The 27,338-nt window shown below is 45.9% G+C and overlaps 1 protein-coding gene across 4 annotated transcripts in view; it reads right to left on the bottom strand.

Annotated features, from left to right (window-relative positions):
• AEBP2 (AE binding protein 2) overlaps positions 1-27,338 on the bottom strand; it is a 60,137-nt gene that overhangs the window by 15,079 nt on the left and 17,720 nt on the right. For 2 of the 4 annotated variants that reach the window (XR_010985221.2, XM_068122302.2), the window contains exons 4-6: positions 27,018-27,204; positions 22,833-22,957; positions 20,566-20,628 (exon numbers count right to left, since the gene is read on the bottom strand). Coding sequence is in view for 2 of the 4 variants with exons in the window: in XM_068122302.2 (XP_067978403.1) it covers positions 20,566-20,628; positions 22,833-22,957; positions 27,018-27,204 (375 nt within the window). In the remaining 2 variants the exon portion in view is untranslated. The remainder of the gene's footprint in view (positions 1-20,565; positions 20,629-22,832; positions 22,958-27,017; positions 27,205-27,338) is intronic. The other 2 variants (XR_010985223.2, XM_068122303.2) reach the window with 1 other exon arrangement.

Genomic DNA, 27,338 nt, shown 5'->3' with positions numbered 1-27,338 from the left:
CGGTATTTCACATTGGTGGGTTTGTGAACCGTCACAACTGCTATTACTGGGCAGGAGAAGATCCTCGCGTTATTTCTGAAAAAACGCAATATCGGTCCAAGGTAACGGTGTGGTGTGGAATGACTTCGGAAAGGATTGTAGGTCCCTTCATTCTTCGCGATACCATGAATGCCAAAAGGTACCTCACCATGCTGCAAGACGAAATCTGGCCAATTATCAGTGCTTCGGAGAATGTTGAAGATTTGATTTTCATGCGAGATGGCGCTCCTCCACATTTTGCTATTGTTGTTCATGAATGGCTGAATCCCCACTTCCCTGGGAGATGGATGGGTCGTCGTGGTCCGTATGAGTGGCCAGCCAGGAGCCCTGACTTAACACCATGTGACTTTTTTCTTTGGGGTTGGGTAAAAGAGCAAGTCTACTGTACCAAACCAACGACTTTGGAAGAACTTGAAGGGCGAATACGAGAAGTTATGTCTTCCATCCCACAAGAGTTCCTGGTGAAATCAGTTGACGCGGTTCCCGGGCGGCTTGAGAAGCTGGTGGCGAATTCTGGTGCCCATATCAAATTTTATATAAAACTTCATGCTATACGCTTTCTTCTTATATCCATTTCTTGGAAAAATTATAGTTAAGAAATAAATTATAAGTATTTTAAAATAGGGAGTTACTTTTCAACCACCCTGTGTATATATATATATATATATATATATATATATATATATATATATATATATATATATATATATATATATATATATATATATATGTATATATATATATATATATATATATGTATATGTATATATATATATGTATATATATATATGTATATGTATATATGTATATGTATATATATATATGTATATATATATATGTATATGTATATATGTATATATATATATATATATATATATATATATATATATATATATATATATATATATATATATATATACATATATATATATATATATATATATATATATACATATATATATATATACATATATATATACATATATATATACATATATATATATATATATATATATATATATATATATACATATACATATATATATATATATATATATATATATATATATATATATATATATATATTGTGGTTTTAGAACCCCTCACTTGTAAATACTTGTAAATAATAACTCTTGTAAATATTCCATCATTTAATACGGTCGCACCCATAGTTAGTCCACAAGCAACACGTAGGACACCATAGGAACTTTTAGTTATTTCACTACCTGTATATGCTACGGTCCGTTCTTCGCCGCGGACCCGGAGCCGGACTCGAGTGGACCGGAGCCGGATCCCATCGCCTGGACCATCTGCTTGGACCTTCTCCTCCTACCACTACCCTCCCGTGTAAGTCTGTCTGTTTGTCCTGGGGTTAAGTAAGACTGTATAGATAAGCTTGCTCTGTGTCCTGCTTCTTCTTCTTCTCCTCGTACACTCTTCCCTTTCGTTTCCTCTTCTTTGGTTGTTGTAATAAATCCTTTGTTCTTCCTTACCTTTTGGTTTCCTCTCCATTCGATCGTCTTCGTCCTTTCTCTCCATTGAGTACCTGTGGCACGATTTGGGAAACCGCTCAGGATCGGGTTTAGTCCTTTGTTAATGGCTCGGGCTTCGGATTGCTAAACCGCTTGGCAATTTCCATCTTGTCCACGGTCCGAGCGGGAGTTATCTCCCTGCTTTGCGGTCGGATTGGCACTCAGGTATTTGGGACTCCATTGACCAATCACCCTGGCCAATCTCGACTGGAAAGGAGCGTTATAATTTCCAGGATTGGGGGACGGCCAGCTTAGCCGACCCCCCCGAATCCGCAACAATATATATATATATATACATATATATATATACATATATATATATATACATATATATATACACATTATATATATATATATATATCTATCTATCTATCTATCTATATATTTGCAACTCAACGTCTGGCAAAGTTCCAGTCTATGAAAGAAACAGAACAGGTAAATGCTAACCGCAGTATCAGTTAGTCAACATTGGATTTATAACACTTTGTAGCAACCAATGACAGCATCCCCTCCGGCCACCCCTTGGTTATCGATCCACAGACATGTTTGCAACCAAGCCAGAAGTTACATTTTAACTTCAATATCTTATTTCGAGGCGACAATTAGTAAATGTTTGAGTAAGAGTGAGGCGATTTAATCATATTAGATAATATGCGTTGCTTTATGAATAGCCAGACTATGTGCACCCTCCCCCTAATGTGTCTAAAAAAATTTTTTAAAGAAAAAAACTGAACACTTATTTAATGTTCAACCCTCTGGAATCTGTCTTTTCTGTTATTTTTAAAGTATCTGGGTAGGCCCTCAGCTCACAGTTCAGACAGGAAGTCAACCCCACCATCCAGACAGGTCCAGTAGCACCAGGACTATCTGGGTGCAGGTCAAGGAAGGGTTCACCACACCCTCAGACTCGGCTTTGGGCCAATGGTGAGTGGTACATCACAACGTGAGGTGGGGACCAGAAACTATAAATGCACAAGCAGCCGGGGAATAGAGGAGATGCCCAAGATACATGCTGTGAAAGGCTACGTCAAGTCAGCAGAGCTGCCGCACTAAAGCTATGCCCCCACTTAGCCAGACACACCTCTCTCCTCCTCCCAAACCGAACAAGCTGCTGAAGGGATGCACCTGGGCTTCCACCCTTCATCAGTTCCAGCTGAGTGACGCCAACACAGCTCGGATATTTCTTGTCTTGTCCGCCTCTCTGGTCTATCTTTCATGGAATGATTGAAAGCCTTTAAGCTAGGTAAAGGAAATCTCCCAGTTGTTGGTTGGCTCTGTAGGTGTGGTATCAGTAGTGGGTGTATGTATGCATGTATGTACACCATGCATCGATCTATATATAGTGTTGTGGAAAGTATCTTTCAGGGTTAATAAAAATGTTTTGTGGAACGAGTTATTTCTTAGCATTTGCTTAGATAAGCGTGACGTACTATTTGTGCAATAGATATGTTGCACATGTAGTATATATGTACAGTGAGGTGTTTTTTTTTTTCCTATCCTACTGTTGTCATCGCCCTATTCAAACCTCTGGCTGTAAATTTTTCATGTTCTTTACCTCTGTTTACATGTCTTTGCAAAGTGCACACAAGAGCTTTGCAGCTCAAGCCATGAGAATGTGCAGGTATTGCAAATCTGCATTGAAATAGCCAGCCATTATCCTTACCACAGGAGCTGATGGACGGGGCGAATCTGCATTGAAGAAATCTGCAGTTAGCCTCAGCATAGGAACTCACGCGACCCGGCACAAGGCCAGACCGACAGTTATTTATTGCATGTGCGGGTACATTTGGCACCGCAGCTGACGCAGAGAGGCTCAGTTGACGATGCAGCTGACGCAGAGAGAGGAATATAAGCCGTGAGGACAATAACGCTGGAGGAGAGCGCCTGAGATTGGCAGGAAGAGTCATTGAGTGAGCAGACCTGAGTGTGCCGAAGTTGTGAACATTTATTTCCCCAAAACAATGAGGCCTTTGAAAGAAGCGACAGCTACACAGGGAGCTCTCCGCTTCCGGACTCCTGCACAGCTTGCCTCTAGGTTTGAAATCAACCTATTGGTATTGTTTGTACATTACTGTATTCTCTGTACTGCAACATTGCCGAGTGCATGAACGGGCCCCAAGATAAGAAGCGTTAAGAAATCTGACGTTTGGTTTGCTCAAGGCAGTAAGGGTTATATCTGGGTTTATTTACAGATTCATTATATTTATTGCATACCGGTTATTGCTTAATGTCATCCTTCTCCAGTGCCATTTAATTGTTAAATAAATGTACCTCATCTCAGGGTTGGATTCTGCTCATTGTGATTATCTCATTTGGTATCGTTACACAAGCTAGCTCAACCAGGCTCAGAGCGCTCACGATCTGCGATTGCTCGGCCAGATTAGGAAGGTTGAGAGCACCTATCGGTGCATCACTCGATTCAATACACCTTCCCGACGAATGTTTTAATGTGCCAAATACATCCGGGAATATGCTCAGGGCTGTGGACTTAGCTGGCGGTTGCGGTCATTTTAACACGACCCACAGAACTCGAACCGAGCTCCCGTACCGGTCCTGCAGCTGTAATATATATATATATATATATTGTCCTGTCAGCCCGGCGGTTAACACCGCTGGATGACGAATAGCCGTAACAGTCCTTATTCGGAGGTGCGTAGCCAAGATTATGGTGGTGGTTTTTATGGCGCGCGCGGGGCAGAAGGCGGTGAGGTACTTACCTGAACGAAGCACATGGGTTGATTCCCGAAACCCACAAACAAACACGACAATAAAAAAAATGCAACAACAATTATTTTAATGAGAATAAATGCAAATCGAAAGAGGTGAAAATGAAAGATGAGGTAAAATAAATCCTAATTTGAGACGCCTCTACTCTGACACAAATACACAACAGGGGAATGATAAAATAAAATAAATTGTTTTCTCTGGTCGGCCTGCACTCAGCTTGCTCAATGAGATCGTTGAATGAATTTGGCAGTACAAAGTGGCCCAAAGCCGCTTGTGCGGAAAATGCGCCAACAATGAGGCAGAGTTCCACTCCACAGCCCCACATAGGTGAAGTAACTCGTGCGGGCGGTCCTCTTTCGGCCCCCACTCCGTCTGAAGCGCCAAGAGCCCCACAAACCACCACTAACACCTCCTCCTCATGATCGCAAAAGTTCCACACCGTTCTCCCTCAGCACCAGTGCACCGAGCCAGAACAAAAGCAACCGACCGAGAACAAAGACCAGACCAAGAGTCTTCTTCTTCACCTTCATCTTCATGCTCTGGAACCTTCTAGCTCTGACGTCACTCTGTCCAATCGCCGAGCTCTCTCGAAACACCCCATGGTCTTGTTTGACCAATGACGAAGCACGGGGCATGGTCTATCAGCCATGATCCCTGGGAGGCGGGTTTATTTGCCGATCGGCAAATGTTCGGGTCTTGTTGGCGGTGGGAGGGGGTGGGGTTTAGCCCGATCAGGAATGTTCTGGTTTCTGTCGGCAGTTATGCCTGTTATTGTTGGTTAATGGCACGTTGTTGTTGTAACGAGGGTTTTATGGCTGGCCTTGTTGTAGTGGGGAGACTAACCCCTAACCCAAACCCCCTCCCTCCCCCGTGTGAAGACACATAAACAACCTCAAGGTCCAGTTTCCCGACTTAATACATCGAGATGTCTCCTACGCATCCACGGTCTGTGCTACACCTATACAATCCTGCCTCCACAATGGTATTCCATCCTCTAAACCCCCAACAACATGACAATAAATATATGTATTTGTTATATACATATATATAAATATATATACAGTGTATATATATATATATATAAATATATATATATATATATATATATATATATATATATATATATATATATATATATATATATATATATATATATATATATATATATATATCCAAATATATGTGCAGTTCTCCAGCTTTCAATGAGCGCAAGTAATGACGTCACTGCCATGTACATACGCTCTGCCTGTCAAGCTCTCAAGAGAACCCTCTGACAGAGCAGAATTTTGATCTTAGTTCACCACTGATGGTATGAAATCGCATAGTGACTGGTATATAACCGAAAGGTTTTCAGAGTCATAAGTGTATGCAGTACTCACTGCGTTGCCCTGATGAGCCCCAAAAGGGTGAAACCAGGTCGGTAACTGTGAGTTTTACATCCACTTATGACAGTATCTGAACTAAGATCAAAATTCTGCTCTGTCAGAGGGTTCTCTTGAGAGCTTGACAGGCAGAGCGTATGTACATGGCAGTGACGTCATTACTTGCGCTCATTGAAAGCTGGAGAACTGCACATATATTTGGATTGGTTTGCTCCCGGCTGCATCCAGGGGATTCCATATAATGAGTGGATACCAGAGGTAATGTGCCATGTGGCAGATGGCACTTATCGCTCCCATTAAGGTACAGCATAGCTGGATGGGATACCTTAATGGCGGTTCACCACTGATGGTATGAAATCGCATAGTGACTGATATATATATATATATATATATATATATATATATATATATATATATATATATATATATATATATATATATATATATATATATATATATATATATATATTTTTTTTTTTTTCCTTGATGTACCGTATTCTTTATAGAGCATTGGTGCTACAGAAGCAGTTTCTTGGCAGAGGTAAGGATTATACTGGTTGGTTTGCCATTGCCTTCAAGCGCTGTTTTCTGTGCTCTATCCTTTTTTCAGGTATGGTGGTTTAATGCAAAAGAAAATGGTGACTCCGCAGGAGAAAGCACAGTGATTCAAATGGTTCATCGACAAGGGATCCGACACGCAAGTTCAGCGTAATTTCCGTACAAGGAATAGAAGAAATCCGCCACCGCGCACTATTACCAAAGAGTGGTAGAAGAGGTTTAAAGAGGCTGGAAGTTGTCAGAAAGAAAAGTACTGGTCGACCAAGCAAAAGTGCAGCAAACGTAGAACGAGTACGTGAATCGTTTCAACAACGTTCCAGAAAATCAATCCGACGTGCATCCAGAGAATTGGGACTATCTACCACCACTGTACACAGGATTTTGCATAAAAGACTAGCTTTTTGCCTGTAAGGTGCAGATTTTGCAGGAACTCAAACCAAATCGACCCAAACACAAGGCGTTTGCCTTGGAAATGCTCAGTCGCATAGAGGATGACAAAGAATACCTGAAAAAAAGTCATGTTCACAGACGAAGCTTTCTTTTGGGGTCTGAAAACCCCACGTGATCATTAGTTAATTACATGACAACATGTAGCCTGCATCAGTCAGTTATTAGTCCCCTACCGGTGTACACCGGAGGGGACTATAGGTTTGCACTCCGTCCCTCTGTCCGTCAGTTCGTCATGCAAAGAACAGTTTTCCGGACTTTATTTCTAAACGCTTAATGCTAATGATTTCAAACTTGGCACATGGTTTCCTCATGATACGTTACAGATCAAGTTCGAACTTCACGACGTTTCGATCATTTTTGACAAAGTTATGGCACTTTGAACTTTGGGAATTCTGATAATTCTGATGATCCTTAACTCAGTGCCATTTTAAGTTTTAATTTCCTTTAAAAAAGATTTTCTCTGCAATAATAGGACCGATTGAGATCAAATTGTCACCGTAGGGGGGACTCGGTCTGTATAATATTTTAATGGTAATTATGACGTCACAGGTCACGTGGTTCGGCCGCCATATTGTTTTTCATGAAAACACGAAAACCCCTTTTTCTCTGCAACGGCTGAACAGATCGAGGCCAAACTTTGCAGGCAGGATCGCATACCTATGACGAACAAAAAAGTCAGTAAGCATGACGTCATGCGTCACATGGTTTCAGAGTTATGACGTTTTTAAGCATGAACCTTTAAAACTGAGCCACTCCCTCATTTTTGATCCAATCGAGGGGAAACTTCACAGATCTGTTCAGCATGTCAGTCTACTAAAATGTCCTTTTGGAATTTGCGATAGGGCACGTGGTTTGGCAGATATCGTTAATTAAACGAAAATATTTAAAAAATGGATATCTCTTGTTTATTCTAGAGTTCTCCTCAAGCCGCACCGCGCGCCCTCCGCCTCGTCTGCGAACGTTAAAAGCGCGCGCTTTTGGGAGGGGCGGAGCCAAGCCGAACAACATATATATATACACATCGATCATTGATCGTGAACTGGAAAATATAATAAATTAATGATATTTAGCGACTCGAAAGGTTCTTTATCAACAACTTATTTTATCGTGCTTCTGCTGACCTGTCTGCGAGGTGTATAAATCGAAGTCCCGAGTGCAAATCACAGGTGAGCCCGTCCTGAGGTAATTAGCGATTGGGAACGATTCAGAACCTGTGGGTAAATAACCCTTGGTAATTTCCCCAAAGGTTTTCCGGACGACAGACTGCCGGTAGGGGACATGTATTGCAGCGCAATACTCAGAATGCTTGTTAAATGTAAAGATTAGCTCCCTTTCCATTGTGTAGCAATCAAAGCAGATATGCATTGAGTTAGGCAGGATTCCAAACCCCCTCATATGGTTGAAAGAAGACGTTGGTTCGTGCGAGGGGAAGAATGGGCCGTGAAACCTACCAAAGGGAGGCATGGCTGACTGAACGACCGCACGTGACCAACATCGGCCATTGGTAGGCCGTGGAATCTTCCCGAAGAACATTCCACCCGATAAAGGTCCGTGCCGATTGTTCTTCGAGCTTTCTCTCCTCGTTCGTGCTTCAAGCTGACCGTCATAGAGCTGGTTTTACGTGCTGCCCTTTCCTTCGTCCTCCGTGCTGACCTTCAAGCATGGATTGTCCTCCGTGCTGACCTTCAAGCGGCGGATCGTCCTCCGTGCTGACCTTCCTTCAAGCGGCGGATCGTCCTCCGTGCTGACCTTCCTTCAAGCGGCGGATCGTCATCCGAGTGGACCTTCCTTCGTGCTGTCTGCCGGATCGATCCGTGCGCCACGCACGGGAACTGCTGGACCTGAGTCAGCACGTCCACCAGTACGAGTCTAACCGGTGTGCGATTCCCCGCAATGTGCGAGAGTGCCAGGCGCCTGTGTTGGGAATAGATAGGTAAGAATTTAGGTTAAGCCTCCTTCTCGTCCTTTTTTCTGTGCTATTGTGAATAAAAGACGTGTACATTTTGTTTCCTCTCGACCTGCTCATGTGCGTCCTTTTCCCCATTGACCCAGCATCGTCTGAAAACGAATCCGGCTGCTCAATTAGGCCTGTAGATCACACAAGGTAAAACCGCGACCCACACCGCGCGACCCGCTCAGCACCTGATTGGAATAGGTGTGGGACTGCGAGGGGTTCAATTCCCGGTCTTCCCGGCCACGTGGTCTCGAAGGTATTCAGATCACAGTCGATAACCCTTCGGCCCATGATTGGGGGATTGGTGGTTGGAGTTGCTCCGCCTGGGCGCGAGTTTCGTCTCGCGATCGACGGCCCGTGGATCCGGTGTCTGTGGGGAAATGGGGACTTAAACCCCCCCTCCCTCCCCCCGCCTTAGTATGTCGACAGCCCAGGGATCCGCAACAATAAATATATACATACATATACATATACATACATATACATACATATACATATATACATACACGAGGGCCAGTCAATAAGTAACCTTTTAATGAATGAATGATCGTTTTAAGGCCATTTTTCCCCGCTAGAGTGGGGGTTGGCCTTGCAGGCCCCATGACCTCATGGGGCCCTGTTTGAGGCAACGTTTTTTTATGGCCGGATGCCCTTCCTGACGCCAACCCTTAGTCGCCTCTTACGATGCGCAGGGATATGGTGTACCTATTCTATAACAGGGTACACACCGGATCATTCATCCCAGCAAGCTGGTACTCAATTTGCCGACCTCGGAAGGATGACAGGCTGAGTCAACCACCCTGGTGTTAATTCAGCGATCGACCGGGATTCAAACCCAGGATCCTAGGATCCCAAGCTAGCGCCCTAACTGCTAAGCCAACACCAGGCTAGCTAATAAGTAACCTTTTAATGGTGATATAAATTTGAGAATGTAATGTGTGTAGTTGTAGAAGACATATGTTATATCTATGGGCAAGAGTCATGTTTTGCCAGTTATAGATCTGGCAACATTGAGTGTATGACGTCAGTGGAGCAGTTCCAAGATGGCGGCTCCCTTAGAAGCATGTACCAGGGAGGAGCATCGTTCTGTCATACGTTTTTTGGAAAGTAAGGGTGTGAATCCCAGTGAAATCCATCGCAGAAAGAAGATGCAATATGGCGACGCATGTTTATCACTGCAACAGGTGTACGACTGGGACAGGAAGTTTAAAAGTGTAGTGTCCAGTGTGGCAGACGCTGCTCGCTCGAGCCGGCCTCACACAGCCGACACACCAGAAATGGTTGCAGGAGTCGAGCACGTGCTCAGGGAAAACCGTCGCATTACGCTGGATGAAGTGGTCTCCGAATTGAACATTAACCATGGTCCAGCACACCATATCATTCACAACGTGCTGGGTTTCCGCAAAGTGTCTGGAAGGTGGGTGCCTAGACAACTCACACCCACAGCTGGGTCCACTACTTTCAGCCAGAAACGAAGAGGGCAAGCTAAGAGTGGTGTCATTCAACTTCACCAAAGAAACCAAAACATTCCGCACACAGCCGTCCGCTGGAAAAGTGATGCTGACGCTCTTCTGGGATAGACAAGGCCCACTTGTAGAGCATTATATGCCCAGGGGGACCACAGTCACCAGTGAAACATACTGCGACCTCCTTAAAAATCATCTGAAACCAGCAATCATATCAGAACGTCGTGGACAATTCAATACCGGTGTTTTGCTGCAGGATGACAATGCTCGGCCCCCATACTGCCCCCCGCTACAGCTGCAACAATCAAGGACCTGCATTTTGAGTGTCTTCCTCATCCACCCGACTCGCCAGACCTCACCCCTTCGGTTACCCATCTTTGGGCCACTTAAAGAGGCGCTTGGTGGAACCACTTTCCGATCCGACGAAGAGGCCCAAGAGGCGGTGCACGAGTGGTGACACAAACAGCCAAAACATTTTTTTTTTTTTCTCGAGGAATCCAGGCCTTAGTAAAGCGCTGGAAAAAAATGCATTGAACGCAATAGAGATTATGTTGAAAAATAACAGTTACACACGTACACACAATAAACAAGTTGTGAAAAATATTTTAAGGTTACTCATCGACTGCCCCTCATATATACATATACATATTGTCGCGTAACCGTGATTAACACCACAGTTACGGATGACCGATTTGCGAGACTTTAACTCCCGAGGCGAACACTCAATGGCGGACTCAAGTTCAACACCAACGCGCGGAATGGCAGGACGCAGCGAAGGCTCCGCAACCTTATCTATTAAAATCAAACACCCAGGAAAACTGCGTTCAGATATTATGTACAAAAAGTAATATAAGGGTTTATTAGGAAAAGTAAAGCCAGTGAAAAAGCCCGCCGGTAAATCTAATAACTCTAATAAACCTAAATCGGGACGTCCCCACACGACTGACAGCAAACACAAACGAGGGAGATTAATCACGAAAATAACACGTCCCGTCGTTCAAAATATACGCGGAGATCGGGCTTATCTGTCTTTGTCGTCTTGTATTGTTGGTGTCCAGCACCGCTCCTTCCGGCCCGATCGCACACCACGAGGCCCCTCGCTCCAAGCACCACGCGTCCGACGCAGGCCAGCGGCTCCACTTGACCAGGGACAGGAAGGACTCCTTTCAACTCCACTCGACTCGACGCGGGAGTGCTGGCAGCCAAGTGCCAACGAACTGCTCAGTGCCAACTGGGTGTGCTCTCGTGTGTCTCCTGCGACTCCCTACAACCCGAACTGCACTCGAACTGCGACTGGAATGGCGTGTCCTCTCCAACTCTCCACCACCGCTCAACTCTCTGGTGCCTGCCTGCGTCTCCCAGTGCCTGCCACGAACTCAACTCAACTCGTACTGGCGAACTAACTCCGTGTGACTTGCGACTCAACTCCTGAAATGGCGTCCGACCGTCGCCTATATTGGTGGCCGATGACGTCACATTGCGCACTCCTCAGCCAATCAAAGCCTCCCGCGACTCCTGACATCTCCCCCGTTACGCGACCCTGCGGTCCTGGCATAACACGTGCCGGCCAGGTTTGTAGGCCTTTGGAGGTGTACACGGTGGCGGCCAATCGTGGCGGTGTTTTTGACCTGGTTTCCTGTCAATTTATTACGAAGTCCTTGTCAGGGAAAGGGGGATTATTTAATGTTGCGCTAAGGACCTAACTAATGTTTATGTGGTTTGCAGTGCCATAAAGGACAAAGGTTTGATTACTAGGTGATACTCACAGGGGCGTTACCTTTAATCCCTCACTATTTAACACTCGGACCTCCAGGTAGATCCACAATCATACATCTTACCCCGACAAACGCCTAAACATCAAGAACTTATTACATGTAGAGTCCCTGTCACGACAGCCGAATACCTACCTATTCAGATCTACCTAGCTCTAGATGTTGCATTACCAAATTCATAACACAGCCCCCCCCCTGGAACCGTAGCTCCTGCAAGGTTCACCGCAGGGCTACCATTCCAGCCTTAACACTTACTGTCACACACTTAATTAACCTATGAAATAAATCAGGAAGGGCTGTGGGAAGTGAGTCGGACTACCTACCTACACTTCCTTAACATGCTGAACCCCTTAACCATCATGCAAGTATGTACATCTTCTTCGTTGTTCCTGTGGAGGGAGGAAACAACAACACACAACACTAACTTAACCACAAAACTTAACCATCTTTCCAAAACTCAAAACTCTAACCTTTGTACATACCCCGGTCTACAGACCGCGTCCCCCGGTGGATGCCACAAGACTCAACCTTACCTGCGGGGCCATCCCCAATGCATCCCCCCTAAATTTCCACGGGCCCTGTCCAGATGTTACAGGTGAGTGACACGGCTCGGTGGATTTCGCCCACATTCATGCAACACAGACCCCTTAACCACTCATTCTCATTCCATAGGTCATCAAGGCATTTCAAAAATCAACAAAGCACTTATTTCAATACACCCCCTGCAGGACCATGGCATTGATGTCATTCACGTGTGTGTGCATTCCTCAACTAGGCAGCGGGGAGGTACCGCACAAAAGATGGTGGGGGCGCATCAGGCTGTGGTGCCCGCAGTCCCAAAAACAAGTCAACCGACTTACAAATTCATTGCCCCCCCCCCTCTTTACCTCTTGGCCCCGTGACAGCCCAACAGCCCCTTTCCGCCGTTACCTCGCCGGTGAGGGTCTCCACACACACCAGGCTCCTTTGCCTCCTGCTTTCACGCAGCAACACGGGTCACCGGGGGACTTCCTCACCCCGCGGCGCCCAACCAGACCCTCCACCGACGAGCTCCAATTTCCAGTTACCACCGGCTGCCAGGGGTAATTGCCGCAGAGGGGGGCCCGCAGGCATCGCTCCTCAGAGCTTGCTCTGTACCTGCGGACACACACACCTTCCCCACCCACAAGACCCCAAAACACACTTCCTCCCCCACTGCCATTCAATTCTCCACACAACTCAGCACAATTCAGTACAATTCCATAGATGGTGTAAAAGGTGTTACAAGGCTTGCCATGGCCTGCCAATGTGAAATCCCATTCACAGTTCGAATCATTAAATCCTTACACCTTTCCATTAGCACATTTCCAAAAAGCACAATTATCACCCCTCATTATCTCCAATAATCATCACACACTCTCCAGGTTCCACTCTCACGACCACATCAAAACACGTAACCACAATACAAAAACATACGCCACCCACAAGACACTGTGGCTCCCATTCCATCCCCTCACCGGCCATGTCATCACTCGCTCTCACCTCCCAACTCCAAATTACATGTCCCCAATTTCCCAAAGCAAATCCTGAAGCCTGGGACAGTACTCCTCAAAACACTCACCTCAAGTGCAGGTAGTTGCAGGTTGGTCAGGTCCAAGAGCGTCATCCACCCTTCACAATCCCAAAATTTCACATTGGGCCTACCAAATACTTCCAAATTTCTCTTTTGTCCCCACTACACTGGCAGGTATGTGGATCCGCATCCAACGGTGATCATCACTACACAACTACCTGTGGCCACGACAGCTCTGCACCTCTACCGTGCAAGGGTCACCGGGACAAGGTGAGCAGTCAAAACGCCAACATGGCCCATGAGTGTCCATAAGGGTGCGACCCACCATCCATCCTTCGGCCCCCCTGCGAGGAACACAGCTGCAGCAGCCCCAGCTGGCCAATGTGGTGAGCACTTGCTGCCACAACACACACTACCGCACACACAACCTCGGCCCTGGGGGGCACGGTCGCAGTGCGTGGCATCCCTACAGCCACGTCCCCTGCACCTCCCCATCATCCCCCAGTCCGACTACAGAACTGCAGCCCCCCAGTGCTCACCCACACTTGACCACACCAAGGTCCAGTCAACAGCCATGCTCCACCAGGAGACCCACCCAGAAGACATGGTCCACACACCTCGGACACGCACAGCACCACGTTGACCCTCAGGCTACACAACTACATCCCCATCATCCCGCGTCCCAAATATCAGCACAGTTGCCCCCGCAACCAGTTGAAAGCTGTGTCTTGCTACCCTATTAATTTCATCACAGCCTCCAACACTTTGGTCTACACACCTGGATCAATAATGGCGTCACTGTACAGTGTCCACCATGGCATTTCAAAATCCACCCTTAAATTTCCATCTAACCCACAGATTACCCATGCCAACCATTTGTCACATTTTACTAACCTCACCAAAGAAGGATGCTTTGCCATACACATGCCAGCCGAGCATGGCCCATATGCTCGGCTCGTCGTTACACATCTCCCGATTCACATCCCCATGGCTCTCTTCCCAACCCGAGAGTCCATAAATCACAACGGAGCATCTGTGGAAGGTCGCTCACACCATCACGTTCCACAGATGCCCCAATGGTTGTCCGGCAGGCTATCTCCATCCCTGTCCATTCGGTTTGACCCGCGTCCATAGACCAACCACCATGCCAGGTCACCACATGCTGGTTGTCCCAGAGTCCCTGGAGGAGAGTGCCAGGCCGCATGCCCGGGTGGTCACCACATCAGTCCCAAGTTGGCCGTCCGCAGTGCCACCACCAAAGCGCGACCCACAACACCTCCCCCTAGTGGTCCTCAATATTTGCCAACCCAGACTTGAGAAACCACCTCGGACCCCTCTGGAGGTCTTAACCCCCACCAGGGTCCGGTGACCCTGCCGGCCCGAGCCACCAGCTCGGACGGCGCCCCGATGGACAAGGGACGCCACACTCCACCAGACCCCCCGTGGGACCCAGGTCGTACCTCGACACCCAAGGCTGGACCCCACGTCCAAATCTCGCCATCACAGCCCCCCAGCTGGCCGGCATACCCAAATTTTGAAAGGGGCAACTTTTGCCCGAGGCCATCACCCATGACCTCTCCATGTCCAAATCCCGCAGCCCGGGGACCAATCCCCACCATGGCTGCTCCAAATCAATTTCCCATTGTAATTTTATTTTACATTTTATTTTACAAATTTTCATTCCCATTGCCAACCCGCAGCTGCAGGGAACAACCTCTACCACCGGTTGTTCTGCCCCTCCCTGCAGTTGATCCAAATTCCCTACAGGGACCAAATCTCCAGAAGCTCTATCTCCCGATCCTCCAAGATCCAAATCCAGCCCGGAGCCAACACACTCCCCCAACTGGTTGTCCAATTTTGGAGCCTCTGTTTCCAAATAGCAGTGTACAGTGAGCGTCCCCTCGGTCATTCCAACCACCTCCTCGGACCAACTCACCTCTTCCCCCAGACTCCTTTGGGCCTGAACAAGCTCTACCTCCATGGGACTGTCACAGGTCTCCAGCCGCTGGATCAAATCATCCTCATCATCATCATTAGAAATCATTCCTGGCCCCGCCAGGCTTTGATCAATATCCCCAATAAATACCCGGTCCGGCTCTATCGCATGGACCCCCAAAAACTCTACCCCCTCTTGCTCCGCACCACCGCCCTGGTGCTGCACAATTCCAAATTCATCCCCCGGTTGGGGTGTTGTGACATCCACACTGTCCCGATAAACAACCAGGCCAGAATGTGGGAAACATTCCCCATTACAACTCTCACATTCCAAATTTCCTTCCCCGCTCACCTGTGGACTCTCCACGTTTACCTGCAGGCATTCCCCCTCTACCTGTACACATTCTCCGCTCACCTGTGGACATTCCCCATCCACCTGTGCACCTGCGGTCTCCCCATCATCCCCCATTTTGTTTGCCAGCCCATCAATTTTAATACTCAATTTCCGCCATTCCCCATTCATTCGTTCATAGTGGGCCTTCAATAGATTGAATATGGTCTGGTAAGTTATAGGAGCCGTCTCTCCGGCGGGGGAAGTTCCAACGCTATCCTCCATTTCCCTTATTTCCGTCTCACTCCCGACGCTGACGGAGGCCTCGCTGCGTACTTCCATTTCGTCGACTTCCGACATCCGCTTTTCGGAAGGTCGTTCCCCGCGCGCGTATTTATTTCAATTCCAAAAACACAATTTAAATTTGACGAAGACGCGATATCGCGCTCCGTATGCCCAATTGATTATTAAATTTCTCCGCCTCGCCTATCCAAATTTTGCGTTCGAACGGCGGACGCAATGTACGCCCGACCGTGTCGATGTCTCGCCGCGGACAAAAAATTTGTCCGACGGATTCGAATCCCACTCCTGACACCACTTGTCGCGTAACCGTGATTAACACCACAGTTACGGATGACCGATTTGCGAGACTTTAACTCCCGAGGCGAACACTCAATGGCGGACTCAAGTTCAACACCAACGCGCGGAATGGCAGGACGCAGCGAAGGCTCCGCAACCTTATCTATTAAAATCAAACACCCAGGAAAACTGCGTTCAGATATTATGTACAAAAAGTAATATAAGGGTTTATTAGGAAAAGTAAAGCCAGTGAAAAAGCCCGCCGGTAAATCTAATAACTCTAATAAACCTAAATCGGGACGTCCCCACACGACTGACAGCAAACACAAACGAGGGAGATTAATCACGAAAATAACACGTCCCGTCGTTCAAAATATACGCGGAGATCGGGCTTATCTGTCTTTGTCGTCTTGTATTGTTGGTGTCCAGCACCGCTCCTTCCGGCCCGATCGCACACCACGAGGCCCCTCGCTCCAAGCACCACGCGTCCGACGCAGGCCAGCGGCTCCACTTGACCAGGGACAGGAAGGACTCCTTTCAACTCCACTCGACTCGACGCGGGAGTGCTGGCAGCCAAGTGCCAACGAACTGCTCAGTGCCAACTGGGTGTGCTCTCGTGTGTCTCCTGCGACTCCCTACAACCCGAACTGCACTCGAACTGCGACTGGAATGGCGTGTCCTCTCCAACTCTCCACCACCGCTCAACTCTCTGGTGCCTGCCTGCGTCTCCCAGTGCCTGCCACGAACTCAACTCAACTCGTACTGGCGAACTAACTCCGTGTGACTTGCGACTCAACTCCTGAAATGGCGTCCGACCGTCGCCTATATTGGTGGCCGATGACGTCACATTGCGCACTCCTCAGCCAATCAAAGCCTCCCGCGACTCCTGACATCTCCCCCGTTACGCGACCCTGCGGTCCTGGCATAACACGTGCCGGCCAGGTTTGTAGGCCTTTGGAGGTGTACACGGTGGCGGCCAATCGTGGCGGTGTTTTTGACCTGGTTTCCTGTCAATTTATTACGAAGTCCTTGTCAGGGAAAGGGGGATTATTTAATGTTGCGCTAAGGACCTAACTAATGTTTATGTGGTTTGCAGTGCCATAAAGGACAAAGGTTTGATTACTAGGTGATACTCACAGGGGCGTTACCTTTAATCCCTCACTATTTAACACTCGGACCTCCAGGTAGATCCACAATCATACATCTTACCCCGACAAACGCCTAAACATCAAGAACTTATTACATGTAGAGTCCCTGTCACGACAGCCGAATACCTACCTATTCAGATCTACCTAGCTCTAGATGTTGCATTACCAAATTCATAACAATATATATATATATATCTTACACATATATACATACACTACATGGCCAAAAGTATGTGGACACCCGAACATCACACCCGGATGCGCTCGTCAAAATCATGGCCATTAAAATGGAGTTGGTCCCCCCCCCCCCCCCTCCCTTTGCTGTGTAACAGCCTCCACTCTTCTGGGAAGGCTTTCCACTAGATGCTGGAACATTGCTGCAGGGATTTGCTTCCATTCAGCCACAAGAGCATTAGTGAGGTCAGGCACTGATGTTGGGCGATTAGGCCTGGCTCGCAGTCGGCTTTCCAATTCATCCCAAAGGTGTTCGATGGGGTTGAGGTCAGGGCTCTGTGCAGGCCAGTCAAGTTCTTCCACACCAATCTTGACAAACCATTTCTGTATGGACTTCGCTTTGTGTACAGGGGCATTGTCATGCTGAAACAGAGAAGGGCCTTCCCCAAACTGTTGCCACAATTGTCTAGAATGTCATTGTATGCTGTAGCGTTAACATTTCCCTTCAATGGATGTAAGTGGCCGAGCCCAAACCATGATAAACAGCCCCAGACTATTATTCCTCCTCCACCAAACTTTACAGTTGGCACTATGCATTCGGGTATGTAGCGTTCTCCTGGCATCCGCCAAATCCAGATTTGTCTGTCGGACTGCCAGATGGTGAAGCGTGATTCATCACTCCAGAGAACGTGTTTCCACTGCTCCAGTCCAATGGCAACGAGCTTTACACCACTCCAGCTGACGCTTGGCATTGCGCATGGGGATCTTAGGCTTGTATGCAGCTGCTCGGCCATGGAAACCCATTTCGTAAACCTCCCAACAAACAGTTGTTGCTTCCAGAGGCAGTTTGGAACTCGGTAGTGAGTGTTGCAACCGAGGACAGACGATTCTTACGTGCTTCAGCACTCGGCAGTCCCGTTCTGTGAGCTTGTGTGGCGTACCACTTCGCGGTTAAGCTGTTGTTGCTCCGAGATGTTTCAACTTCACAATAACAGCACTTACAGTTGACCAGGGCAGCTCAAGCAGGGCAGAAATTTGACGAACTGACTTGTGGGAAAGGTGGCATCCTGTGAGGGTGCCACGTTGAAAGTCACCGAGCTCTTCAGTACGGCCCATTCTACTGCCAATGTTTGTTTATGGAGATTGCATGGCTGTGTGCTTGATTATATACATACCTGTCAGCAATAGGTGTGGCTGAAACAGCCAAATCCACTAATTAGAAGAGGTGTCCGCATACTTTTGACCATGTAGTATATATACATATATATACTAGCGAGGGTACCCGTGCTACACATGGGTTGGGAGCCGAAAGCAAACAAAACTGCGGAAACGTTGAATGCTAAACCATGGAACCAATAAATTCCACATTCCTGTGCCACCTGCAGTCGAACATCAATCATGGACAGCAGGTTCGTGAAGGACTTGCATGAAAAACGTACCCATTTTTTTATATTTTTTTTTGTATACTGAATCGAGGCTCGTGAAAGAGCTAACATTTATTTCACAAACAAACAAACAAAACAAACCAGACAAACAAAATATACAAAAAGAGGGAGCGGAAGACAAGATGGGGAGAGAAGGTGAAGCACACAACCGCAACATTTGAGAGCAGGGAGAAGTGTGGGAGGGAGAGGGCTTGGGGGCAGGAGGCGTGGGAAGGGGGGGTGGCGGGGGGGAGAGGTATAAAACACAAGGGGACCAAAATTAGCGGGGGTAGAAAAGATCAAGGTTTTGGATGGGGGAGGATAAGAGATGGTGGTGAACAGCTGTTTTAAAGACCTGGAGGGTGGAGTGGGATTGAAGAGAGTGAGGGAGTTTGTTCCAGAGGCGGGAGAAAAGAGGAATGAAGGAGTGAAGGTGAGCAGAAAGTCTTGATTTTGGCAGTTTAACCATAAGAGGGTTGCAGGCAGATCTTGTGCGACCTGTAGGAATATTTGGGGGACAGAGCCCAGAGAGGGCTGGGGGGGCAAGGCCAGAGAGGAGACGGTAGAAGACGGAAAGACCACCAACCTGCCTGCGGTGAGTGAGTGAAAGGCCCTTGGAGTTAGCTTCATCGCGGGAGATTCCAATGATTCTGAACGCTTTGGTTTCAACAGCGTGAAGACGGGCTAGGTGTGAGGCAGGAGCACCAGACCAGAGGGGAGAGCAGTATTCCATAGAGCTGCGGATGAAAGCCTTGTATGTGGTGAGGAGCTCAGGTGTGCCAAGGAAGGACTTCGCACGACGGAGGATGCCCAGTCGGCGACTGGCTTTGGAGGCCAGATTTGAAATGTGGTTTTCCCTGGAAAGATCATGGCAAATAGTGAGACCCAAAAGCTTGAGTGACAGAACTTCTTGGAGAGGATTATTCAGAAAGTGGATGGGAGGGTTTTCCAGTCGGTCTTGGTTCTATACGCGTTCTATACGCGTCTTGGTTCTATATGCGTCTATACGGTTCTATACATTTGAATGGTTCTATACCCAGTCAATGGCAAATCTGCATTTGGCGATCTGCGAATGGCACGGTTAGAAAGTAGAAACCCTCACGTCATTTCCTCATTAATTTGAACTCAATATCTCTATTTTCATTCCAACCAGCATAACTACAATAACAAATTAAACTGCATTAATATAAAAAATTGACGTTTACCAACACTTGCGACATAAACAAATATTTAAATCCATGCTGATGTTGCATCTGAATATGGAGCAGTGTGAGTGCAGTAAAGTGATGATGTTGCATCTGAATGTTACATCCGAATATGGAGGAGTTCCGTACGGTTGGAAATTCAAAATCATAATTGTATTCACTCAATTCCAAACACATTGATACTTTAACAAAATACTGTGTTAAATCAGGATTGTATTGAGATATCATCAAACCAGCTCATTGTCAGTCTGTTCACTTCCGGATTCAGGGCAGCTCGGTATCGAATCATTTTCAAAATCATAATTTTATTGAGGAACTTATGAAACCTAATACCTACCTTACAACATCCGCTGGGACCCCAAAACGTTCCACAGAGGGTTTGGCGGGGCTGGCCCCAAAACTGAGGGAGGAGTTAGGGGACGCACGGACAGACAGATGGACATACAATCACGTGAAAAAGTAAGTACACCCCATGTAAAGTTTTGACTTTTTCAACATACAGCTATTTGATCTTCATTTCAACAACATTGATAGATAACGGTGATATAATATAACAAATATCATGAAACATTTACATTTTGTAGTCCATTGTATAATTTAAATAAACATAAATGCAAATTTCGCATGTGAAAAAAGTAAGTACACCTCTACATTTATCAATACGTACTTCAAATACCTGAAATTAGAATCAGGTGCACCAGCTCAGGTGCAAATGATTAGAACATCGTTAGAGAGGATCTTGGAGGAAACTGTCTTAGTTAAACCTCAGACATTTAGTTTGGTTTGCTCTTTGTTGTTGAAGTGTGTGGCATCACCATGCCTAGATCAAAAGAGCTCTCTGAGGCCTTCAGAAAGAAGGTTATAGATGCCTACGAGACTGGGAAGGGATTTAAAAAGATCTCCAAACAATTTGAAATCAATCATTCGACTGTCCGGAAGATCATCTACAAGTGGAGAAGATTCCAAACAACTGCCAACTTGTTCAGGCCAGGCCGCCCCAGCAAGTTCAGCCCGAGAGCAGACCGTAAGATGCTGAAAGAAGTCTCTAAGAACCCCAGAATGTCATCACGGGACCTACAGGTAGCTCTTGCCACTGTTGATGTCAAAGTGCACTAGTCTACCATTAGAAAGAGGCTGCACAAATTTGATCTACATGGGAGTTGTGCCAGGAGGAAACCTTTGCTGTCCAGAAAGAATATCAGGGCAAGACTAAAGTTTGCCAATGAACACCGAGGCAAAGACCAGCACTTCTGGAGCAATGTGCTCTGGATAGATGAGTCAAAGGTAGAGCTATTTGGCCACAGTACCAGAAGACATGTTTGGCGAAAACCAAAGACAGCATTTAACCACAAGAACCTGATACCAACTGTAAAGCATGGTGGTGGAAATATTATGGTCTGGGGCAGCTTTGCTGCATCAGGGCCTGGGCAAATCACCATCATAGAATCCACTATGAATTCTTCATTGTACCAGAGGGTGCTTGAGGATAATGTGAGGCCATCTGTCGAAAAGTTGAAGCTCAACCGAAGATGGACCTTGCAACATGACAATGACCCTAAACATACCAGTAAATCCACCAAGGAATGGCTGAAAAGAAAGAAATGGAGGGTTCTGGAATGGCCAAGTCAAAGCCCGGATCTAAATAACATCGAGATGTTGTGGGGGGATTTGAAACGAGCTGTGCATGCAATTGTGCATGCTGTGCAACAATTTTTTGTTGAATAAATTATTGCAAAGTGAATTTTTCATTGTTTTTTGTTCAATTAGATCACCTTTATCTATAGATATTGTTTAAATGAAGATCAAATATTGATATGTCCACATATGTTAAATAGATTTTAAAAAACTTTTCATGGGGTGTACTTACTTTTTCCACATGCGAAATTTGCATTTATGTTTATTTAAATTATACAATGGACTACAAAATGTAAATGTTTCATGATATTTGTTATATTATATCACCTTTATCTATCAATATTGTTGAAATGAAGATCAAATAGCTGTGTGTTGAAATACGTTGAAAAAGTCAAAACTTTACATGGGGTGTACTTACTTTTTCACGTGACTGTACACTCCTGTTTTATAATATAGATATGTAGTGATTCTTGATTTTATTTTCCCTGCTTGTTATTTGTTCGGGAATAAACCTGTTTGGTTTATTAAAATCTTTAAACTCCTAATGATTCTCCTCAGCCGCGCACGCAAGCTTATAGAGCCATAATTTGAAACGTCTCCACAGGAATTAGCGTTTGATGCATTGCGGGATTTTAACCTCCTGCCACAACATTAGTTAAGCCGCTGCTGCTACAACAGTATATATATATATATATATATATATATATATATATATATATATATATATATATATACATGCGCACGCGCATGCACGCAAGCACGCGCACACACACACACACACACACACACACACACACACACACACACACACACACACACACACACACACACACACACACACACACACACACACACACACACACACACACACACACACACGAATATACATCATAGGATGTTCAGTGCTGGTTACTCAGTGGATGGTGTGTCATGGTGCGTTTTTAATGTGGCTCAGTGCTGTGTTTATACCGTGCTATTGAAGACCACACTATTTCCTCCACCCTGGCTATCCAGCTGGGTTGCCAAGTTAAAGCAGACCAAGCGATGCCGAATCATGTCCATTGTTTGCGAGTCAAAAAAGTCATCTGGCTTTGCTGTAACAAAATGGGGGTAAAGATGGGCGTAAAGGGGGGAGGATAGTGGAGAAGATGGATGAAGAAATGGGAAAAGGTGGAATCAGGAAAATATATCTTTTCAATCAAACTACAGATTTGTAAAAAGTGGGTTTGTACGAACCTTTAATTTATAATAACAGATTGCAACAATCAAACAGTGCGATAAGCATAGAAACTTCATAGACTCGCTTATATGGCATTCTCTGATCCGATTTTTACCTCCAGGAAACATCCAATTTCCTTGTAAGAAAACAACTTATACAGTATGCTAAGTAACTTGGGATGAGAGGAGGGAGTGGGAAACTGATTCAGTAAAGTTTGGATCCCCTTAGGGGAATGGGCTAGGAAGCGGGAGATGGAATCCAATGTAAGAAAATTTAGTTTAAGGGAATTGGTACGATAAACTGCGATTTCGATTATTTTCTTATTGCAGCGATTAACGCGGGAGAGAAACGAGGGGCGAATTGTAAAAAAGGCACTTAAGAAGTCAAATTAGTGCCAAACAGCAATAACTGAAGTAAATCAAATCTGAACATGCATCAAGCGGTATACAGTCTCGACTGGAAGAAGCAATGTAGTTCGACTGGCACGTACGCATACACGCACACACTTGCACACAAACACGGCTTCCTTTTTGCAATCATGTTTTTTGGGGGCTTTTGCAAAGGCCATTCTCAATGGAGAATAAAATTATATGGTTGATTCCCTAAGAGCTCCTGGGCCTCACACCATCAGCTGCAGCCGTTATTAGCATATTATATCTCCAAGCTGGCAATCACGTCCTTCATCTGCTGTCCCCAGTTTATACTGGCGTACAAGGAATTTATCCAAAGTTCCATTGCACATGGCTTTCTACTGTGGACCAACAATGTTGCTTCCCATCTTTCCCTCGTTTGAGGCCATGGAGTCTGAGGCCCTCCATGGCATTGGAATCTCACAGCATGAGAATGAGTCTCAGGTTCGGCTTCTCACTCACTCACTCCTTGCAAGTTAGTGGCCATGCAGTCTTTTACCAGCTCGATTGTGGTTGCGCTCTCACCTCTCCGCCAAAACTCTGCTCCTCAAGGTGACACGCGTTCTACAGTTATAAACTAGCATATATTACATTGTTACCTTGAACAAGTCTAAGCTTAATGCTCAGCTCCATTCATCCCACTCATATGGATCACATCTATCTTCCAAAGTCTGTGGTTTCATACTTCCACTTCCAGGACCTCAAGTCTGCCACTCATTGTGAACTCATGGTATCTTTCATTTAGACTCCTGAGCTATACATCACCTGCTGAGACTCTTTTCCCATTTGTGTAATTCCTCTCCTTATGCCTGGTGTTGGCTTAGCGGTTAGGGTGCCGGCTTGGGATCCTAGGATCCTGAGTTCGAATCCCGGTCGATTGCTGAATTAACACCAGGGGGGTTGACTCAGCCTGTCATCCTTCTGAGGTCGGCAAATCGAGTACCAGCTTGCTGGGATGAATGATCCTGGTGTGTACCCCGGTTTAGAATAGGTACACCGCATCCCTGCACATCGTAAGAGGCGACTAAGGGTTGGCGTCAGGAAGGGCATCCGGCCATAAAAAAAACTGCCTCAAAAAGGGAACCATGAGGTCATGGGGCCCGCAAGGCTAACCCCCGCTCCAGCGGGGAAAATGGCCTTAAAAACGATCATTCATTCATTCATGCCGTGATGCATCCATACGTTCTTGGCCATCTGTTTCAAAACTTTGTGTCTGTTGACCTTTTGCCCACATGTTATTCTGCTCTCCCATGAGCCTTGCAAAACATGCATTTCAAAAAAGGTTAAACTACTCTACCGGTCAAAAGTTTTAGAGCACCTCAATTCTTTTAGTTTTTATTGAAATTTACGCAGTTTAATGTCTCAATGTACTCTGAAATTAAGTATAGAACAAATAAACAATTTGAGATAAAAAAGAAATCATAGAATCATTTTGTTTAACAAAATTTAATTTAAATTTTTGACTCGGCAAAGTAGCCACCTTTTGCAGGTATAACCGCCGAACACACTCGTGGCATTCTTTCTACAATGGAAATCAAATATTGTTCGGGGAGTTCTTCCCAACACTGTTGCAGAAGTTCCCACAAATGTGTTGCACTTGTAGGTTGCTTTGCTTTCACCCTTCTGTCCAGTACATCCCAAACCAGCTCGATGGGGTTTAAGTCTGGAGACTGTGCTGGCCATTCCATGATTTGAAGTCTACCGTCTTGTTCTTTTCCTCGAAGGTAGTTTTGACATAGCCTTGAGGTGCGTTAGGGTCATTATCTTGCTGTAGGATGAACCCCTGACCAACTAGGCGTATACCAGAGGGTATTGCATGGAGCTGCAGAATGCTGTGTAGCCCTTTTGGTTCAGGGTGCCAGTCATTCTGTGAAAGTCGCCAACTCTGGATCCAGCAAAAGAGCCCCAGACCACCATGCTTCCTCCTCCATGTTTGACAGTTGGTGTCACACACTGAGGAACCATCCTTTCGCCTACTCGACGGCGTACAAAAACCCTGCGTGATGAACCAAAGATTTCAAATTTTGATTCATCGGTCCATAAGACCTTCTTCCAGTCTTCAGTAGTCCACTGGTGGTGCTTCATGGCCCAGGCAAGCCTCTTTTTCTTATTTTTCCATCTTAGCAATGGCTTTCTTACTGCCACTCGACCTGTGAAACCTGCAGCTCGAAGTCTTCTCTTCACAGTTGAAACTGAGACTTGCTTATACTTCGACCAGTGTTAAGCTGTGCTTGAAGCTGTTGTCCTGTGAGTCGCCTATCACGCAAGCTGTTTACTCTCAGAAACTCGTCTTTTGATTCTGTTGTGGCTTTGGGTCTGCCAGACCTCTTCCTGTCAGTTTCCTACAGTGCAATATTGTCCAAACAATGCTTCAGAGGGTGTAATAACAGTCTGTTCCAATACTGCTTTTATACAGACAGGGGGTTTGTAATCAAGTAATCAGCAGAGGTTGGGACACCTGTAGAAATTGTTTGCATCAACTTTCAAGGCTTAATTTACTTACATTGCTGCAGAACAGCTGTAAGTTGTTAGCCCATTACTTGTTCCCTGAAAAAGGCCTTTTTTTTTTTACAATATAACTGTGCAATTTACATTATTTTCCCGTTTTTGCTAACCTAAACTTTTTTTAAACCTCGAGCAGTTTACTGCTTACCTTTGTACCATTTCAGGTTATTCACTGGACAGTAAACTGCGTAAATTTCAATAAAAACAGGAAAAATTGAGGTGTTCTAAAACTGTTGACCGGTAGTGCAGCTATCCATTCTACTTCCTGACCGAAACAATGGGCAAAATATTTAAATTCAGATCTGTGCAACTAAAAACCAAAAATCCTTGAAATAATTATTGCAAAACAAGAAAATGAGTACGCAAGCATATTTGTTACTGTTGAGGATAGCTTGTGTGCACACATACGCATGCACACAAACAGATCAAGCAGGTGTTAAGTATGCAATGACGAGTCACCATGCAAAATCAGCAAGATCAGCAAAATCGAAAACGACGAATGTTGAGTTAAGAGGCTTTATTCGTGTGCATTGCTACCATTTCAAATGGTAAATCAAGGTCGTTATTATTGTCTACATCAGTGGTTTCCATCCCTTTTTGATGTGCAGACCCCTACCCCCTGAGATTTTGAGGACCACCATGCACGACTATTATAGTGATACACCACCACTTATGCAGAGGTTAGCGTTGGTTGCTTCTGCCGTGTGGCGAGTTTGGTGGCGACGCCGTTTGGTGGTGCGGCAGGCTAATACTTCTTCATGTACGTGAACACATGCTGATGGACTGGCATGCCCAAACGTGTCCACGGACGACAGTTTGGGAACCACTGGTGCAGATTTTGATGCAAAATGCAATTTTGATTTTGGGAAAGTTTATATTTAGTTTAATAAGCTAGGATAAACAGGCAAGAAGAAAAAGCACAAATGTTTGCACATGTGATTTCAACAGAGTTTGAGGGAGCTAGCACAATCATTGGCTGCAAGGGAAAAGTGCAACGGCAAATGCGTTTACTGCACTCACGCAGAGAGAATCGTCGTTTTCCACGCTGCCGTCGGCGTTTCCCTCCGCCTGCTTTGCCTGGCGATTCGTCTTTGGCTCGGGGTTGCGCAGGGAGGCGTGCCGTCCCACCCGAGCTGAAATGCGTTGGCACGTGACGTGCCAGCCCCATTTGAGAGGCGAACGTGGCCGTGCACCCGTCGATGACACACTGCGGAGCACGTGGATGATTGGCTCACGAACCAGCTAGCTTGATAATATGAATGCTCACAAACCAGAAATTAATGAATGAAGGCCAAAGATGAAAGAGAACCGATGACTATATAAAACTCAACTCCATCTCAC

This window comes from Myxine glutinosa, chromosome 7 (assembly GCF_964187855.1).
Source record: "Myxine glutinosa chromosome 7, kmMyxGlut1.1, whole genome shotgun sequence".
Lineage (NCBI taxonomy): Eukaryota > Metazoa > Chordata > Myxini > Myxiniformes > Myxinidae > Myxine > Myxine glutinosa.
Note: the sequence above shows the minus strand (reverse complement) of the source record. Positions and strands in the feature narration are given on the sequence as shown.